The 19,707-nt window shown below is 53.1% G+C and overlaps 2 protein-coding genes across 2 annotated transcripts in view; both read right to left on the bottom strand.

The window, feature by feature from the left end:
• Positions 1-232: 232 nt before the first annotated feature.
• On the bottom strand, positions 233-18,836 carry MAT1A (methionine adenosyltransferase 1A). The gene is made up of 9 exons (XM_045568091.1): positions 18,743-18,836; positions 15,338-15,415; positions 13,738-13,860; positions 10,018-10,130; positions 9,466-9,609; positions 4,746-4,964; positions 3,477-3,659; positions 2,962-3,095; positions 233-2,350 (listed from the first exon to the last, which is right to left on the bottom strand). The coding sequence occupies exons 1-9, from the start codon at positions 18,834-18,836 to the stop codon at positions 2,248-2,250; spliced, it is 1,191 nt and encodes a 396-aa protein (XP_045424047.1). The 3' UTR covers positions 233-2,247.
• Positions 18,837-18,994: 158 nt separating this feature from the next.
• The window catches only part of LOC123649860 (DPY30 domain-containing protein 1-like), a 56,307-nt gene continuing 55,594 nt past the window's right edge, over positions 18,995-19,707 (bottom strand). Inside the window, exon 7 of the mRNA XM_045568096.1 lies at positions 18,995-19,073. Coding sequence (XP_045424052.1) covers positions 19,050-19,073 — 24 coding nt within the window. The 3' untranslated portion in view covers positions 18,995-19,049. The remainder of the gene's footprint in view (positions 19,074-19,707) is intronic.

The raw sequence follows: 19,707 nt of genomic DNA, 5'->3' as shown, positions 1-19,707 counted from the left end.
GCACGTAAAGTGGCTTTCCTGAGAACATGTACCTCACTGGGACGTGGTAAGGAGTGAGTACGGCAGTGGTGTGACCGACACGCAGCTGGAGGATGAGCTCGTGAGGGGGTGTGCCCCAAGCGGGTGACGCTGACGGAAGGACCCCAACCCTGCTGGTGGGGGGTGGGGGAGTCAGGTAATGCTACACACAGGGGGTGTCTCCAGGGTTCTGAAGACAAAAACTAAGCATAAGGCAGTTGCTCCTTGAGTTTTTATTCACTATTCTAGCAAGAACTATGAACAAGTAAAAGCTTGAGTTTCATATAAACAATGTTGACAAAAAAGATCTCACTCCTCTAGCAGGTAGGGAAAGTATAAAATCCTGAATTTTTGCTTGGGACATTGTCCAAGTTAGAGGACTCAGCCACCTGCAAACGTGTCCCTCCGTCTACTGGAGGAACTTAAGGCTGACCCAGGTCACCAGGAGCCTGCAGAGAGACCTGAGTTTCAGTATCATACACAAGCTCCAGGCTTTGAGGGCAGTTTGGGCTTCCCTTTCTGCCCTGAAGAGTTTCCTGTCCCGAGGGAAAGGCCAGGCCCAGGTGCAGGCTGCTGGCTCTCCAGGTGAGGCTTTTTTTGGCCACCTCTCCCGGCCAGAAGGAGCACTGTGTGCCCTGGAAAGAAGCCAAGGCCCCGCCTTCTCCTGGGGCCCGTGGGGGCCCCTACCTGAGCCTGTGGCCCTGGGAGCTCGAGAGAAGGTGCAGATGCTGCTGTCTGAGGCCCAGGCTGAGGACAGGTGGGGTGAGTGGTGCCGGCCAGGGATGGCAAAGCAGGGGAGTGTGCAGCTTCCAAGACCCTGGCGGACCAAGGACCACTCAGGCCCCTCAGGAGCAGATCTGTCCCCAGAAAACCACCTGGCAAAGGCAGAATCTCCTCAGGATATCTTAGGCACCTTGCCCACCACCAGGAGGTGAGCCTGGCCCACTTAACATCAGTATCTGAGCCTCAGGGCTGGACTTTCTAGAAGGGCATCTTAGGGCCCCCCATCACTTACTCCAATGGCACTAAATCCGCAGAACATACAAGGGGCCAAAGAAGGAGAAGGACTTGAAGTCCCCTTAGGGGCCAGTCACCTGTGCTAGGACAAGTTGCTGCTTCTGCTCCAAGAAGCCCAGGTAGGACTGGACTGGGCTTAGACCACTTGACCCAGAGGTCCAAAATCCCCAGCCCCGTGTGTCTCTGAGTGGTCACGTGGCTAGGATGATAAGGCTGCCTGTTAATTCCAAACTCCAGCCCAGCCTGATGGGCCAGGGTGCCCAGCTCACCCTGAACTGTCTTCTGGGACAAATGAGACAAATGAAATCATCCTATGGTTCCATCTTGACTTTGCAGACCATTGCCCAGGGCTCAGGAAGAGCCAGTGGGTTAATCCAATAATTCCCAGTAACCCCAGGCCTTCAGGGCAGAGTCCATGGCCTCATTGCAATCTGCTTAGTCGTTGCTCAAGTCTGTTTCTGGTATGAGACGGGGTCCACAGGTTAAAAGCTGAGTTAAAGCTCCTAGATTCATGTTGAGGCCCTGACACCTGTGGCTGTGAGACCTTGTGAAAGTTATCTAGACTCTCTGTCCCTTGGTTTCTCCATTTATAAATGGGGTAATAAAAGGTGCTACCTTATCATGTTGCAGTGAAGAAAAAATGAGATCAGGGGTTAGCCGGGTCCCTCACGCATTGTAGATGCTTAGGAGACATCAGCCCCTGCCAGATGCCTGGCCTGGGAGTGGCTTTGTGAAGCCTCTGGCTCAGGGGTGTTGGCAGCAGCTGTGAGGGAGACCCCGTGGCCCAGGCCTGGAGGGAACCCTGAGGTCTGTGAGATGCGCTGACCTCACCATGGCCCACGTGGGGCGAGGAGGGGCTGGTCAGGGTCCAGGCTGTGCAGGGAGGAGAGTGAGGGCATTCACTCTGGACAGGGGTGCTTTTCCCACAAAATCAGTGTTGCCCTGGTCTGAGGAAGAGGCAGGGAGACACCGTGATGACCCTCACACGGAGCTCTGACCCTCAGTACCAGGAAGCCACTTGCCTCTGGCCATGCATGGGGATGGCAGGACAGGACTAAATGAGAGGGACCCGGCTTTGCCCCAGAGGGCTGGTGGGTGGGGAGGGGAGTCAGCACCCAGAGCTCCAGGACGTATGAGCTTTGGGATCCTGGAGAAGAGGAGCGTGGCCACCGGATGCCACCAGGATGAGGCCAGGCCCAGCTCCCCCCAGCTCTAAAATACAAGCTTCCTGGGAATCTCCCACGGGAACTCGCTTCTTCCGAAATGGCCGTAGCATGCTGTCTTCTGGTAGATGGGCTTCTTCAAATCCAAATCCCTGTGTGTCCAGAAGAAAAGGTCATTTGAACATGGAACAGGAGCAGAGTGTGGGCGTGGCTAACAGACTAAGGGCACTCCTCCTCCTGTGGATTTCACGAGCACACCTCCCGTCCGTGCCACACCACGGTCCTGTTTTCTAGCTTAGGAAACAGAGGCTTGGAGATCCAGGGGCCAGGATTGGAACTCCAGCCTTAATAGGTGCTTTTCTCATCCTCACTCCACTGACCTGGCCTAAGCCAACGTCCACAAGCTCCAGAAAACAGGGATGGCATGAGAAATGAGCATGGGGGAACAGGCTTGCCAACCCCACTCCCAGCCATGTGGCCATATCATTGTTCTCCTAAGATCCACATGCACCACCACCCCCATACCCAGCTGCTCAAAGATGAGCCCACCGGAGTTAGTGTCCCCTGGGCCAGCGGGGATCTTGTGCAGCCTCCCTCAACCCCAAAAGCAGACCTCCTGCACTGGGTGCGGCCTGTGCTGGGCCCTTGGAGACCCCCTACTGCTGAGAGGCTGACACACCCTTCTTTCTGCTCCCCTTCCAGCTGAGCGGAGCATCTGGGGAGGGAGCAGGCCCCACATAACAGCAGCCCAGGGTGCTTTTACCTGACGATGACGCCCGGCCGGAGGTCAAAGTTCTTGTTCACCACGTCCAGCAGCTCCCGCTCTGTCTTCTCAGAGGTTCCGTAGGTGAAGATGGAAATGGACAGCGGCTCCGCCACGCCAATGGCATAGGACACCTTCCAGAAGGGATCGGGGTCAGGGACTGAAGTCTCCATGCAGGGTCTGTCCCTCATGGGGGCCTTGCTGTCCTCAGGAAGGGGCAGCAGGGACCACTCATCTCTTGCTCGACATGCTCCCCCCTCAATTTGTCTGCCTAGAATCCCCCACTGTCTTCATGGAGGGCGGTCCTGGCAGGTGACCCTCTCCCTGAAGATTTTGTTTTCTCTCCCTTAGGTTTCCAGAGTGCTGGCTACAGAGCCCAACATGATACCCCAGAGCCACGACCCTTGGCAAAGCACGAGGCTTCCCCACTCGGCCAACATTTCCCTACGCAGGGCAGGGCTGGGCAAGGGCCCTCAGCTGGGACAGGAAGGTGGGGTCAGAGGTGGGGGGCCCACCTGGACAAGCACTCTCCGGCAGAGCCCTGCTTTCACCAGGGACTTGGCCACCCAGCGGGCAGCGTATGCTGCAGAACGGTCCACCTTGGTGTAGTCCTTCCCAGAGAAGGCCCCGCCACCATGAGCCCCCCAGCCTCCATAGGTGTCCACAATAATCTTACGGCCAGTGACGCCCGCATCCCCCTGCAGAGGGAGAGAAACAGAGAGAGGAGATGAGAAGCAGAGCCCTCCATGGCTGGGGGGGATGAAGCTTAGGAAGGATGCCCCGAGGCTGCCTGCAGGCAATTTTCAAAGACCCCTTGGCCAGAAACCCTGGGCTCCAACCCCAGTTCAGACATTGACCCAGATACAGAAATCAGGTAACCTGTCAAAGCCTCATTAGAAAGTGCAGAAGACGGGCCAGAGGTTCTCTGGGGTCACAGCTACCTCAGTGCCTTTGTCTCTAGCCCATCACAAAGGAGAGACGCACCGCAGGCAGGAATTGCACCGTGGTGAACACAGCCCTGGCTGTGGCCCTGGCTGGCGCCTATTTCCCGGGCGCAGTCTGTGTAACATCAGCCCACAGAGATGTCTCTAAAGGGGCAGGGGCTCTATGTGAAACAGGTGGGGGCAGTCTGCATACTCTGTCCCCCTCTTAGAGCTCCACGGTTCATCCCAGTGTGTCTAGGCTTTGAGAAGTTCTGCAAGAAAAAACAGTAAGCTTTCTTATTCACCCTGTGTTTCTACACTACATGGGCTCCTAGAACCCGGGGTGGGGCTCAACTTTGTGGTGACATGTCCATAGCTGAGGTCCCTAGGTGGCGGGCAGCAGCCTCTCAGAGGTGCTCTGCCAACCTCTACCTCCTCACACCTGGGCCACAGGGGGGAGGGGCAGCAGGTGTCCCCATGTACAAAACCCTGCCCCACCGGGTGCCCACAGAGCACAGGCAGCCTCTGGCAGAGACCTGCCACCTGGGGACAGTCAGCCACGAGCACACACGGCAGCAGAGAGCGAGCACCTGAGCAGGGCGGCGCAGCATGGCTGCAGAGCGGGAGGCTGGAGCGGCAGAGCCAGGCAGGGCCAAGACTCACAGACGGACAGATGCCGCAGGCCCCCACGGACAGCGCGCTAAACGCGTGGAGGCCAGAATTCACAGACTTCACGTTTAGTCCACGGCCAGACCCGGCTGAGCCATGCAGAGCTGTCTCTTGTGGTCTTTGTGCTCCAAGGACACGAGCAACCCCAGTAACAAGGACCAATCAGGGCCTCATTCAGAGACAAAGGCGCACCTGGGGACCGCCAATGACAAACCGTCCGCTGGGCTGCAGGTGGTAAATGGTGTCTTCGTCCAGGTACTTGGCCGGCACCACGGCCTTGATCACCTGCTCCTTCAGGGCCTTGCGCATCTCCTCCAGCGTTATGTCCTCGTTGTGCTGCACGGAGATGACGATGGTGTGGATGCGCACTGGGATGACCGCGCCGTTGTCCTGGATGTACTGCACCGTCACCTGTCCATCAGAGGGCGGGGAAACACGGAGAGGCTGGGGCTGAGCCGAGGGCACCCCTTTGCCAGGCGCAGACACCCAGGAGGCAGGCAGGGGTCCCAGGTTCCCCATGGGGCCTCCTGTCCTCAACGGGCCTCTGGCAAGTTAATCAGACACATTCTTACATCCGGAAAACTGCCCAGTGCTATGGGATGATGGGCATATGGCACAGCTATGCCCACATGGGACCACAATCAGCACTGCGTGGAGACTTGAGTTTCCTCGCGACTTGGGACCCACTTGGCTCCTCCCATAGGCACCCAGGCCACACGTCGTCGGCAGGTGCAGGGCTACCTTGGCCTTGGGCCATGTAGGGTCAAGAGAGGGCTTTGGCCAGGGGGATGTTTCTTGGTGCCCAGAAGCCTCTGAGATAGGAGGGGAGGAGCCTGGTGATGGTCCCAGCACCCTCAGGGGAGGAGCTCTGGGAGGGTATTGTGCCAGCAGATTTGCCTGCCACAGGGACAGGGTGAGAGGGACCCCAGCCAGGGTGGTGAAATAGAGGGAGCAGCAAGCTCTGGACTGCCAGCCTCTGGGTGTTTTCCCAAAAGGAAGGAAGAGCAGAGCGCACCTGGAGGGGAGGAACGTGCCTGCAACGCCCTAGCAGGCCAGGCCCAGGCACAAATCTAACATTCACTGCCACCACCATGGGCCAGTTCTGGGCCCATTCTATGCATCGTCAATTAACACTTACGACATCACAGTGGGGGAAGTATTACTACCCCACTCCACAAACGAGAAAAACAAAGCCATGAAACAATTTGTCTGAAGTCACATAGCCAGTCTGTGAAAGGCCAGAGAACTGCACCCTCCTCTGTCCAACCCAAGAGTTGTGTTGGACCCACAACACACAGATGCCCCTGCCCTTCTCCACAGACCCTGTCCTTCCCTGACACGTTAGTGAGCCCACTCACAGACTGATCTGTTTTGGCAAAAAAGGAAAACAGTCTGAGCACCCTGGATTTGCAGAATGAGAGGGAAGGAGGTGGCGAGGACGGGAGATGAGGCTGGGAAAAAGCCAGCGTCGATGAAGTGCGCCCTGTATGCTAGAAGCCGTTACCACGCCACGTTACAGACAAGAAAGCTGAGGTTCCAGAATGAAGTGCCTTGGTCAAGATCACACAGCCAGAAGAGCTGGGGTCTGTGAGCTGTGTGGCCTGGAGCTGTGTGGCCCGGCAGACCGGGCTCCGCCCAGCAGAAGGTGGCCACTCTAGACTGAGGGATGTGCTGGCCACAGGCCCGATACTGCCTAAGGCAGTGGGACCCCTGAGAGCAGGGCCCAGAGGGTTTTAGGGATGTGGTACCTGCAGACATGCAGCTCTGCCAGATGGTCCTGGTAGGGACACTGGGCAGAGGGCACAGGACCGCTCCATACCCCAGGGCCTGGACAGGACCACGGGGCAGCAAACAGCGCCTGCCTGGGGTCTGTGCCTGCCCAAGGCCCCTCAGACATCCACCACACACTGGATCTGTATCAAAGTCCTTCTCTGTGTCCTGCCTTGTCCAACAAGGTGGGGTCCAGAAGAAGGAAGGGAAAGAGCCCTGGCCATGTGATGCCGGACCCTAGTGACATGGGGGACCAAGAACAGCCTTTAAATGCTGACTATGCACTCACAGGCCCTGAGAGCGGAGCTGAGGTGGGGTGGGGGGCAGGTAGGGGGTTCCCAGGAGGGGGGCCCCCCGGGCCTGCTGCAGGGAGCTGCAGGAGAAGGCTCACATGCTGAGGGGCTGCTCGGGCCTGTCCCACTGCTCCCTGGGACAGCCCTGCCCCCACTCTGGCAAACCCCGCACGGTGGCCTTGGGGAAGGAACCGCAGTGCAGGGTGGCAGAGCAAAGGGCTCTTATCTCATTGTGTCAGCAGATGTGGGGAAAAACACAGCACGGAAAACACAACTCTGACCCGGTACAAAAATAGCCACCTGCACTGCCACCGATTCTCAGTATCAGCAGCGAGGATTTGTTCAGGTGGAAAGATTCATCCTGTTCACAGTCAACACTGCTTAGATGATGAAAATCCTTCACAAACAGGGTGGGGAGAAGAAGACCTGGACCTCGTACTGGTCCAGCGCCCGGCGGGAGCGCGTGGAGCGAGCCAGGCTGCTCGAGGGCCGAGGGGCCACACGGGCTCCGTCCACAGACCCGCACCCCCTCCGACCGGAGCTGGTCCCCGGCCTGCCACTTGCAGGGGAATGAGGAAGTCTCTGGTGTCCGCACTACCATTTTTAAGAGAATTCCTCACGGGAAGGAGCCCTAAAAGAACCCAACCACCCTTCCCTCCCTCGCTGCCTCCTAGACTTGGAAACCTGCTGTTTCGTATCCAAGGGAAGGGAAGGAGGCCTGTCCTGCTCCAGCTGGCCCGACAGGGGCTCCCCCGTTCCTCACTCCCACTCAGTCAGCTCCACCGGCTGCCTCACATCCCTGTTCTGGGGTTTCCTCTTCTGTGACTCTCCCCCATTTTGCATCCAGCACCGTCCCAGTCCAGGACGGCTCGGAGCCTGGTACCCTCCCACTCCACACGCGTCACCTCTCCTTCCCCGCAACCTCAGAGCACCGAGCAGTGCTGATGGCTCCACCTCCTGCCTTGGGGCTTGCATGGATGTCACAGGAAGTCCCAAGGAAGGGCTCCCTTTGGGCCATAAGCACACTCCCCTGCTCCAGGTGTAGCCAGGGTGCAACCTCCACCCTGCGCCTGGCCTTACACTGGGAGGAGAAGCTTCCCATCTCTGTACAGCTGGAGGAAGGGGAGGAGCCACACGTACCACGCTCAGCTATAAAACCACGTGTGCCAAATTCCAAGTGCAGGACAAGAGGAGGTGCTCTCTGGGAGTTGGCGGGGAGCAAGAGAAGGCGAGAACTTTGCTGGCCACTCATGGACAGGTGAGGACCAGAGAAGGAGCCCAAGTAAGGTGAAGGGTAGGAGCCCAGATGCAAAGCAGTAAGAAACAAGGAGAACATGAGTGAAATGACGTAGATTAAGCAAGGATGGGGAGGAGGAAGGCAGAGGAAAGTAAAGTTGGAAGACCATAAAAGGCTACCAAATAGACTTGCCCTCTCCCCTCATAGGAAGCAGAAAGTTGTTGAAAATACTGAGCAGATATTTGGACATTAAAAAGTGAAGCCTAAGGCCGGGCGCGGTGGCTCACGCTTGTAATCCTAGCACTCTGGGAGGCTGAGGCGGGTGGATCGCTCAAGGTCAGGAGTTTGAGACCAGCCTGAGCAAGAGCGAGACCCCGTCTCTACTAAAAAATAGAAAGAAATTATCTGGCCAACTAAAATATATATGGAAAAAATTAGCCAAGCATGGTGGCACATGCCTGTAGTCCCAGCTACTCGGGAGGCTGAGGCAGGAGGATCGCTTGAGCCCAGGAGTGTGAGGTTGCTGTGAGCTAGGCTGACGCCACGGCACTAGCCTGGGCAACAGAGCGAGACTCTGTCTCAAAAAAAAAAAAAAAAAAAAGTGAAGCCTGAAGAGAGTTAACAGGAGTTTCCAAGCAGGGAGAAGCTCTGGGAGGGCAGGGCACTGATCCGGCCTAGCTGGGCTGGAGCAAGAGTGGAGCTTGATAGGACAGACACGGGGCACAGGTAGGGTGGCGAGAGATGCACTGAGCAAGAGTGAGGAAAGGTGGCGCTCCAGCCCCTCCTTCAGCTGGGCAGGGGCGACAGGGTGCTGCAGGCTCTCAGGGCACATGTGTTTGCAGGGTGAATGAGAAATGAAGCTAGTGAGTTAGAGAGACCAGCAAGCAGGTAAGTTTGGGTGCTGAGTGTGTGAAGGTGACAATGGGGTCCCACAAGTATGGCTAGAGGGAGAGCGTGTGCAGGAGGCAGTGTGGGACCTTGGAGTCATGCTGGAGTGTGGAAGAGGAGCCGGGAAGGAAGCCATGAGGACAGGGCCCACGGGGCCAGCAAGGCTGGGGGGCGTGGCGTGGGAGGGCGGGCAGGAGGCCTTCACCTACATACAGCACTTGCATCACCCGGACCTTCAAATACGGACCTGGGGGCGGATTTCAACACTGCAGGGAGCAGAGAGGTCAGGGCCCCTGGGGCCGGGGCTGGAAACAGCAAAGGTAAAGCCTTTTTATGAGACACAAAGATCAGAAAAAGGGCCACTACGAGATGCAGACAGCACACACAGCCTGTTCCAGGTGCGGAGCCCTGGCTACGTGGGACCAAAAACTCTGAATCCGGTTAAGAAGTGTGTGGCAGGATTAGGGCAATCATCAATGTAGGCTAACAAGGGAAAAAATAAATCTAGAACTGTTCTTTCAACTTTTCTGTATTTCTGGAATTTTTTATAATAAAATGCGCAGTAGAGAGAGAGCTGAAAGATTTTTTAAATAAATAGTTCTTTTCAAAATTGACAATTCTTTGAGACTGAACATTTTGATCTTAAAAATGACAGAATCAAGAGGGCTTGGGGTTGCTTAAAGGTTCTGCCTGAGGCTCTCCGGAAGGCAATTCAGCAGCTCACCTGAGTCTTCGAGTCGGGCCTCAGCCAGGGCAGGACACCAGAGTGCCTCAGATCCGCCATGCGGGTGTTGAGCTTGTGAGCGAGGACGATGGTGAGGGGCATGCACTCGTCCGTCTCGTCCGTGGCGTAGCCGAACATCAAACCCTGCAGCGGGGCAGAGAGGAGGCTGAGCAGCGCTGGCGCAGGAGCAATAGGACAGTGGCTTTCTGCAAGTCTAAAACTCCCCTGGTGCCTCATACATGGAGCTCGCTCTCCACTGGGCACTTGCTGGGGAGAGGAGGACATAGTCCCTGACCCTCAACTCTCTAGGAGGGGCGATGAGCCCAAACCCCGCATCAGCAACCACAGCTTTCCACAGCACGGTGGTGGAGGAGGGGTGTCCGACGCACTCCAAGCTCTCACGCTAGGATGAGAGGTCCTCCCCATGGTGTGATTAACCCATCGCTCATGACCTTCCCTGGTTGGCTCCTCAACACAGGTCAGAGCCAGGTCTGAGCCAGACCACCCTGGAGGGAAGTCCCCACGTGGTTCCTACACTTAGTGCTGAGCTACCTGGTCTCCTGCACCAACATCCTCTTCGCTTCTGTCCAGATGGACACCCTGGGCAATATCCAGGGACTGCTGCTCCAAAGCCACCAGCACATTGCAGGTCTTGAAGTCGAAGCCTAGGTGGAAGGGAACATGAGCCTCGGTGGGGATGCATGTCAGACGGAGGGGGCTGTGAGCTTCCTGGGGGACTGCTCAGCTTCTGACGTGGCACTCAGTGCCAGGGCGGGGGTCTCTAACTCGCTGGGCTCTGTCCAGGCCCACAGCTGGGGCCCAGGATGGCGGAGGCCCTGTGTCCTTCTCACACTATCATGTGGGACTGTTGGTCAATGAAAGTTCTCCATGGTACATTTTTACTGTACTATACTCAATTAGACCTTGGTTTAAAAAATATGTCCAACACATAACTGCAGCATTGAAATGAGGTGACATCGGGGCTGCACTGGCTGGAGAGCAGGTGGCTGACTCATAGCCCTGCCCCTTAGGCCCTCCCAGAGGTGCCTCCCAGAACCCAGTTTGAAAACGACTACTCTGAGTGAAAATCGAGGGCCCCACCCAACACTGTCCCTCAGAAGCCCAGCTGTGTGCCCAACCCAAGTATTCAATATACTGAACAAATACCATGCACGTGAACAGTCCAGAGAGACTCCCAGAGCCAGGGTCCTCTGACCCGAGATGTGGGCAGGGTCAGGGGCAAATGGAAAAGCTACACATCTGGGGCCAAGCTCCCCCTCCCACTCTATCTGCCAAGCTGAGTCACAGAGGTGGAGGGCTGTCCTCTCTCCCCAGCATGCTGGGCACTGGTTCAGGGAAGTCCAGGCTAGCAGCAGCCCAGCCCAGCCAGCCCCCCGAGGATGCCGCTGTGCACGGGGGGGGCGGTCTTCTCCTCCCTCCCAGCCCTCCGAGTTCAGCTGCAGGGACCGTGAGATTGAGGAGCTAAATACACAGATGCCCCACCACAAGGTCAAGTGTCGTAACAAGCCACTACCCTCCTCCCCGAACCCCACAGCCATCCTCTTCCCAGTCCATTCCCCTATGCACACTGCCAGACTGGACTTACAGACAAAACACAGGCAGACCCAAGCTACTGTTCATGTATAAGCTTCAGGTGGGGACCTACTGCCAAAGACTAAAACTGAAGCTCCTCAGTCTGAGACAGCCCTTGCCCCCTGAACCCCTTTAGCCAACGTGAACTTGGGTTTACCCTTAAGTACAGTATCCTCTTCCACCTCTGCTAGGGCTCTCTGCCTAGAATGCTCTTCCTCTGGCTCCCCAACTCTACACTAGCTGTCAGTGAGTGTCCCTGGACCCTCCTGCAGTTCACTGGACACCAAGCCACGGATTCTCCCCTGGGACACCTCACATTGCATCATTTGAGGCCGGGCAGTCCCTCTGCCCTGGGAGCATCAGGTCACCTTTGCTCTTTATACCTTCCTATTCCCCAATGAATGTTTTTGAATTTGCAAATCAATGAAAAGTCTTTAGAGAACTGCCAAAGAGTTATCTTGTTCTGCATGAAACATTCCACATTTTACCTAATCACTTTCTGTCTAAATAATGAATCTTCCCAGTGCTTAAAGTCAAGCACGGGCTCCAGGAGATTTGGAAAAACAGAACTTAGGAGACCAAGGGGAGAGGCACAGGGCTTGGGAAAGGCAATGAGTCCAGCAACTCTGTAGCCAGGAGCAGTAAGGAGCAGCTGGCCCGAGGCCCTGCTAAGGCCATCACCCTGCGACAGTCCATCTGGTGTAGGTACACCGACAAGCTCCGGCACTGGGGACCTCGGCCCACTGAGCCCATCTCAGCCAGGCCTGGGCTCTCACTCACTTCTCCCTTTCTAGGGGACATTGCCTCCTGGAAAACTTCCCTGCTACCTAATGCAGAACAAGGTTTGCTCTTTTTTTTTTTTTTTTTTGAGACAGAATCTCACTCTGTTGCCCGGGCTAGAGTGCCATCCATGGCATCAGCCTAGCTCACAGCAACCTCAAACTCCTGGGCTTGAGCAATCCTCCCGCCTCAGCCTCCCGAGTAGCTGGGACTACAGGCATGCGTCACCATGCCCGGCTAATTTTTCTATATATACTTTTAGCTGTCCGTATAATTTCTTTCTATTTTTAGTAGAGATGGGGTCTCACTCTTGCTCAGGCTGGTCTTGAACTCCTGAGCTCAAACAATCTGCCCGCCTCGGCCTCCCAGAGTGCTAGGATTACAGGCTTGAGCCACCGCACCTGGCCTAAGGTTTGCTCTTGAATAAGGTCTAAATAAGTGTACATAAACAAACTGGCTTTTCCTGGTAGAACGGGGAGGGCTCTCCGTGGAAACATGCTGGGAAGCTGCTACTCTGGGACAATGGGTTTCCTCTGTGAACACCATCCCATCCCGACTGGGAGAATTAACTGGCTCTCACTGCTTCTCTTTCCAGTGATTCTTGATATGCATCCCACCTCCCCCCAAAGAAACCTACTTTCATGTACTCAGGTGACACAGACTGCTCATGAGCACTTTGCGCCGAGTCAGACAGCATAGAACTGAGCTTCTGCGTGTCTGTGCTCTCATGCCGTGAGGGGCTCTCATTCATAAAGGTGGGGCACGGGCATCTCTGCCTACCCTGACCCACATGGATGCCACATGCCACCCTAAACAACCAGCATGAGACACAGGCAGTCACACTTCCATTTGTGAGTCTTGGTCACAGGTTTAAGTCCAGCAAGGTTGGTCTGGATGTGGACAGTTTTTGCAACTGTGTTAGGCCACTACATCTCTTATGGTAGTTTTGGAGAATTAGGAGAGAGTCAACAGAGATGCAAAGGAATTATTCTTTAAAAACTGGAATTGCCTGAATATCTAAGGCCAGAGGCCAACATGGAACCTTTAAGAACTGGGGCCATCGTCCCACCCAGGAAGCCAGTGTGGCTAAAGGGCCACTGAAGCTGCCATGGGATGTCACGAGCCCTCAGCACCTGGCCCTCACACCCTGTGTCCTCTGAGGCCCCTCTGGGCCATGCTGCTCCCTGGCCTGCCCAGTCTGAGATGCGGGAGACTGCTTTGAGGCCCTCATTTCATCTAGCTCGGGCTGCCTCCACCCGGTGATAGCAGTGCCCCTCCTCAATTCCCTGCCAGGGTCTATGCCTCTTCCCTGGGTTTGGGCTCCACTCTGCCTGGCACTGGTGCTAACCTGGGCCAACCTGTCTCCTTCACCTGCTGTCGGCACCAGTTCTGGATTGAGTCGTCTTTTTCTGTGTCTATAATGGGAAGCAGCATGATGCAGTGGAAAGCACAAGCGTCCCAAACCTGGCAGCCACGTACTGACTGCGTGACCTGACACCAATTGTTTACTTCTCTCTCAGTTTCCTCATCAGCAGAGGAAGGATGTCAGAGTTTCTGAAATCATGAAGACAACACATACCAAGAGACTACCACCTGTGCCTGGGGGGGAGCAGGTCCCCACCAGAAGGCAATGCCCTTTGTTCGGTGCTTCTTTCTCTTCCAAAGCCTCTGCCAGCACCAAGAAGGCAGGACCTTCAACAAGCCCAGCCAACAACAGACGGGCATGTGCTGGGTCCACTGGGCACCGCCGTCTGCTTGTCATACTTTTGCCAGAGCCTTTGACCCCTGGAACCTGAAAGATGGGTCCAGGAAGGCTGAAAGTCTCAGGTTTGACTCAGCATTGGGGAGCTTTCTCGGCAGAGACCAATGTGTCTTTGGGAGCTGGAGGCCCGCCCTCACCCTTGGCAGAGTCATCGTAGCCGATGTTCTTGATGGTGTCTCTCACCACCCGCTGGTAGTCCACCATGGCCTGCGAGGTGATCTCGCCACACAGCAGCACCATGCCCGTCTTACACACCGTCTCTGGAAGCAAAGGGGGCAGGGTGAGCGGCCCAGCACCACCAAGGGAAGCTCCAGTACCTAGACCTCTCACGGTGCCCATGGAAAGACACAAAGGGGCCTTACAAGGAATGGACTCCAGAAAGAGAATAAGAATGCCCATAAAAAGATTAAATCCCAGCAAAAAGCAATGTGCATCTTCAAATGCTGCCTTGGAAAGAATCAGTCACACTTGAGTTCTACACAGAATACTTACCACGTGTGTGATCCTGGACAGCTTATTTAACCTCTCTAAGCCTTGGTTTCCTCAACTATTCAATGAAGATAGTAAGACCACTATGTGGGTTGAAATGAGACAATGGTGGTCTATAGCTAACATAAAGAATGTAGTCAGTGCATGTTAGCACCCTCACCACACACACGTGCACATACACAATGTACACACACACACACACACATACACACACACGGCAGGCCAAACTTCTCTCCAGACATTTACAAAGATAAGGTGTCAAGGTGAAGTCTACCTTCATAGGGCATGGGTCCCTGTAGTATTGGATACAGGGGCTAGGATGCCACCAGAGAGGGAAGGATGAGTCTGTGCAGCAGACAAGACGTGGCACTGACAGTGGTCTCTGCACTGGGGCACCCACACCCTGTGGCCTTTGGTCACTCCCTGATGCAGCAGGCACCGTGACCCCATCTGTAAAGTGAATAGGCTGGACATGACCTCCCCCAGGGGTCCTCCAGGCTCTGCAGTCCCTGACTCCTGGGCACTCTGCCATTGTGCCAAGGGCTTCAACCCAGGCAAGGTTTTGCTGTCGAAGAACTTATCCTGCAGATAAAGGGGAAGATCTTCAGCCTGCATGAAGGTCTCTAGGAAGCAATGAATGATGCAGATATGAAAGAGGGCTTCAGTGCTTTAATTCTACAGTAATGTCCCTTAGGAAAGCTATTAGTTTATTTAAACGCAATTGGTGAAGATGCTGCCCTCCAGTTGCTCTTAAATGGGAGGCATTAGTTATTTTAAAACCCGAGTCATACCACAAACTAGGGAAGAAAACAAAGGAAGGGGCCAGACATCTGTGTAACTATCAAAGGCTCCTTTCTACCACAAGAGCACAGCACGTAACCACCCAGGCAGCTACCCTTGCTTCAGCCTCTTCCACCTCATCTGGAAGGGTCACCTGAGAACTCCAGAAGGCCCCCTGGCTCCCAGTGAGATCAAGCATCAGGGAAGCTGCATGCTGATCCAACCCTTCACTGTTTAGTAAGACATCGAATGCCAAAGTCTTGCCAAAAACAATTATCGATTTGTTTTGTGGTTAGAAATATTTTCCTTCCCTGTTACTACATAGAAGAGATTGCATAATCAAGAAACCTACTACAGACCAGAGGACAGAGACTTTGGAACTGAGGAGCGTGGATCTATGTGTCCACTATTAACTTCTCAGTCTAGCCCACATATGTCTCCGGCAGGAAGGAGTTGGGTGTTTCTTACCGCAGGCCACCTTGGCATTGGGGTCTTGCTTGAGATGGGCGTCCAGCACCGCGTCACTGATCTGGTCGCAGATCTTATCTGGACAAGAACACGGGTGAGAATCACACAAATAGTAGGTATAATAAATTTTTATTTCTTCCCATTCCTGCCTAATGTTGTATGACATGTATTATATAAGGTCATAGAGTTCCCTAAAAAATGAAATAAATTTCAAAATCAGCTCCTCTAAGAGTCTAAAGCAATTTGCAAACACACAAATGCACATACACATTCTTCTAACTAAAAAGTCTCTCATTCCTCATCATATTCCCTTTAACTGAAACATTTAGAAAAGTCCTAGAAATAGAAGTTAAAATAGTTAATAACCTCAGGAAGAGTAGGTGCCAAGATGTAAAATCAGATGGGACAAACAGCTGCAGTGCACTGCAGGTTCCACAAGATGCAAGCTGCCGTGTGTAAAGCACCACACCCAACACGGGGCTCCACCTATAGAATTCTACAGGAGGACCCCTGCACGTCACTGCTGTTTTGCAGAACATTTCGTAAGTGGCACCTTGGATCCTCCCACAAGGTCACTCAGCCTCCTGAAGGCCAGATGTCCTAACAGCTGGGTTTGACCTCCTCAGTCAAGGTGGGCCTGACAGGGGTTCAGCATGAGCTGGGATTTGATCTTGTTCTACTATTTGCCGTAAAGACTCTACGTGGTCTAGCACATAGACCACTAAATGGAACTGTAGAAAAAGCCACTCTTGCTATGGGGTTATGCAAACTGTCAATGCTCACCAATTAAGAAATAAAAGTGACCTCTAAACATATACTTCATCTCATTTAGTGTTCAAAATACCCAGAATCTTCTCTTAATAGAGTAATATGTTTTAAAGTTAATAAGCCTAATTTAGAATCAAGCAGTTTGGCTCTCAAAAGCAGATATTAAGTTCTGTAATTAAAGGTATTCATTAATCTGCCATTAAAAGCGAACACTCTACTCTTTCCTTCAGAAACTCCCAGGAAACACGTTTGAGTTTTTCTATCTATCCTCCTGCCAGGGGCAGATCCTGGTGGTATGTCTACGTTTGCCTGAGCCCGTAGCCTCTGCAAACCCCTACAGATGAAAGCCTCTGCTGCTAAAAAGTCCTAAAATAAACACATGCTGGCCACCCTGGCCTACCCATCGGGATTCCCAGAAGCTTATTCACATGCTGATCAGGGATGTCTCCGCTTGTTTAAAGACAGACCACACGCTCCCACTCTGCCTAGGGAAATGCAACAGTGACCAGGGGTAATGCCAGCGTCCAGCAAGGGCATCAAGATAGCACCACAAACTGAGACAATGCCTAGGGGGTCCTTTCTGGACTGTTTTTTTAAGGCTTCAAAGTTTCTATCAATATCACTCCATAGGCTTAAGATAGTCAATAGTTGGTTTTTTTGAAAGTTTAAAAAGTACCATTAACTTTATCTTTCTGGTAGAGAGGAACTTTGGGAAGACAAGCAGAAAGTCACCAAGCCTTAGAGGAAACCAACTTTACCCGGACAGTTAATTTATAGTGACAAGTGAAAGGGGGATCAGACCAATGGGTGGGCTGTTACTAAGTAGACAAAACCATCAATTTCTTGGCTGGAGTTTTCGTTCTCTGACTGCTGAGTACATTGCTGTTGTGTGCAATGGGCCATTCTTGGGAACGCTGGCCACTGTATGCCAAAGACCCCACTACCTCCAGGTGGAGTAAATCTTTCTCCTAATCTGTACATGACCTTCATTAACCATGGAGCTGACCAGCAACGTCAGATTACAAATATAGTAAACCTTGAAACTTTATCTATAAAGCTATACACAATGAAAGAGGCTACTTGAATTGAACTAAGTCATATACAAAACTCAATTTAATTCAAGGTTTTCAACAGCTACACTATTGACATTTTGGGCCAGATAATTCCCTGTTGTGGGGCTGTCCTGTGCCTTGTAGGCTGTTTAGCAGCGTGCCTGGCCTCCACCCACCAGATTCTAGTGGCACTCCCCACCCCCCCGCCCCATCCTCCGTAGTTGTGACAACTAAAAACGTCTCCAGATATTACAAAATGCTCTTGGGGAAAGTGGCAAAAATGCCCCCAGTTGAGGACCACTGGCTAAAGCACATGGAGTACTGCATTGAGGTGTCCAAAGCCAAGTGACAAGGTAGGGAAGTTAAATATCTTTAAGAAAGAACAAAAACAAGGACAATGGGAAAAGGTAGACTTGATAAGTCACTAAACACTTCAAATACTCACACGAAGTTTGAAGAAGCACTTTAATACATAAACCTATATGTCTAGCCCCCAGAGTTCTTTGAGAACAGTGGTTCTCAAAGTGGGGTTCCCACACCAGCAGCATCAGCATCTCCTGGGAATCTGTTAAGAATGCAAATTCCGGAGCCTCCCCCAAGACCTACTGAATCAGAAGCTCTGGGGCAGGGGTCCAGCACTGTGTATTTCAACAAGCCCTCTGGGTGATGCAGATGCCCCCTGAAGTTTGAGAACAACGGTCCTGCCACCCGAGGCTCTGAATGTCTGGTTAGAGTCCTCGCCGTCACCAAGGAAGCCTCTCTCACTTCCCCCCACCATAGTCTACCTACTTCAACACCTGAATGTTCTCCCTCTTCAGGAGGTCAGCTGTACTCCTCTTAGATAATGTACCTGAGAACCCCAGTGCAATGAGAGCTAGCTCAGCACCAATCAGCCTTCACTTCTGAACTGCACGTGTTTTACGTGCCAAACTCAGTGACCTCTGGTCTTGTTTGAGGAATAGTCTCTGTTGACCCAAGTTGGTCATTGATAATAAAGCTTTACTTGAAAAAAATCTATGTATCAAGTTAATACCTGATGGTACATTTTATATGTACCCTACACTTTGCCAGCCAGCTGCTTGCTCTGCCGTGGCCCTGCCGTGCTGGCATGCTGGTGGTGGCAGCAGCGTGGACCCTTGGCTTCATGACGAGTGACTGTCTTACATAACTCTTCCGGTTTCTCTCCGTTTCTACAGAGATCCCTTATGGTAACCAACACACATTGTTCTTAAGACCTCTAGGACAAGTGACTCCCTTGAACACAAAGTTACAGTTGGATGGGAGGAATAAGTTCTAGTGTTCCCTTGCACAGGAGGGTGACTGTAGTTAATTAGAATATATTGTATATTTCAAAAGAGCTGGAAGAGAGATTTTGAATGTTCTCACCACAAAGAAATGATAAATGTTGAGGTGTTGGATATGCTAAGACCATTACATGTTGTGTACATGTATCAAAACATCACACTATACCCCATAAATATGTACAATTATTAAGTGTCAGTTAAAAAATGTTTTAAACAGGGACTCCCTCGGTTATGGGCTAGGAGTAACTGATTTGCCAGATGGCCCAGGACAACCTACTTACCCGGGTGTCCCTCTCCCACAGACTCTGACGTGAACATGAAGGCTCCTTCTTCGCTTAGAGAATAGTCACAGAGGCCATCCACCGGTCCGTTCATCTTGCCACACTTCTCCACTCCAGCTTCTGCCAGGTGACGGTGTGGATGCTGAGCCTGTGCCTGAGTTTGTTCTCCAAGCCCAACAGGCTTGTCTTTGGCAGAGCCCCGGGGATCACCTCTGCCTAGCTGTCTGTGCACACGTGAGAGTAAGACGAGGACGGCTGAGGAGGGAGGGAGTGGACAGAACGCAGATGTGTCACTCCCTCTGGCTGGTCAGAGCTTGCTCCTGAGTGACTCCTATATATGGGAAAGTGAAAGTGCCCGAATAATCATGTGAAAAAAAATTGGAGGAGTCCATTTCCTGGGAGGGGAGTCTTCTTATCTCGAGGAATTTCAGACCTTAGCTCTGATTTCCCAAACCCTAAGCACCTAGTCAATGTAAGGGAAAGGAGGCTGCATAGATTCTGCAGAACTAAGGCTCCTTTGGGACACTCCTTCAGCTTCCCAGCTAATCTCCGTATTGCTCCAGGGGTAACAACCCACTTTGGAGAGTAGGGGTCTGTGGTTACAGAGAGATACAAACAGGCAGCAAGAGACTCTTTCCGAGAGATATGGTTTGGGCTAAGATTGCAACACAGTGTGGCTGTGCTGTTGGGAGGTCCCCCTCCTCCCCCACATCTTCTCTGGATTGGACTCTTCCCCTCCCACCTTCTCAGGGCAGAGCAGGAGCACACACCTGTGTTCTGAGCCAGCTGTGAGGTTATGTGACAGATTCACTTTAGAGGAAAGGCTTTTGAGTCCATTTGTTTTTGTTAACAGCAATCACCTAAACTGTCAACTTCTCTAAGAGGTTGGCAGGCATTTTAACGAGTAAGATGTTTAAAAAGTATCTGGGTAAGTTATAGAAAGCAATGTTTCTTTGGAAAAGGAC

The sequence above is a fragment of the Lemur catta genome, chromosome 14, assembly GCF_020740605.2.
Source record: "Lemur catta isolate mLemCat1 chromosome 14, mLemCat1.pri, whole genome shotgun sequence".
Lineage (NCBI taxonomy): Eukaryota > Metazoa > Chordata > Mammalia > Primates > Lemuridae > Lemur > Lemur catta.
Note: the sequence above shows the minus strand (reverse complement) of the source record. Positions and strands in the feature narration are given on the sequence as shown.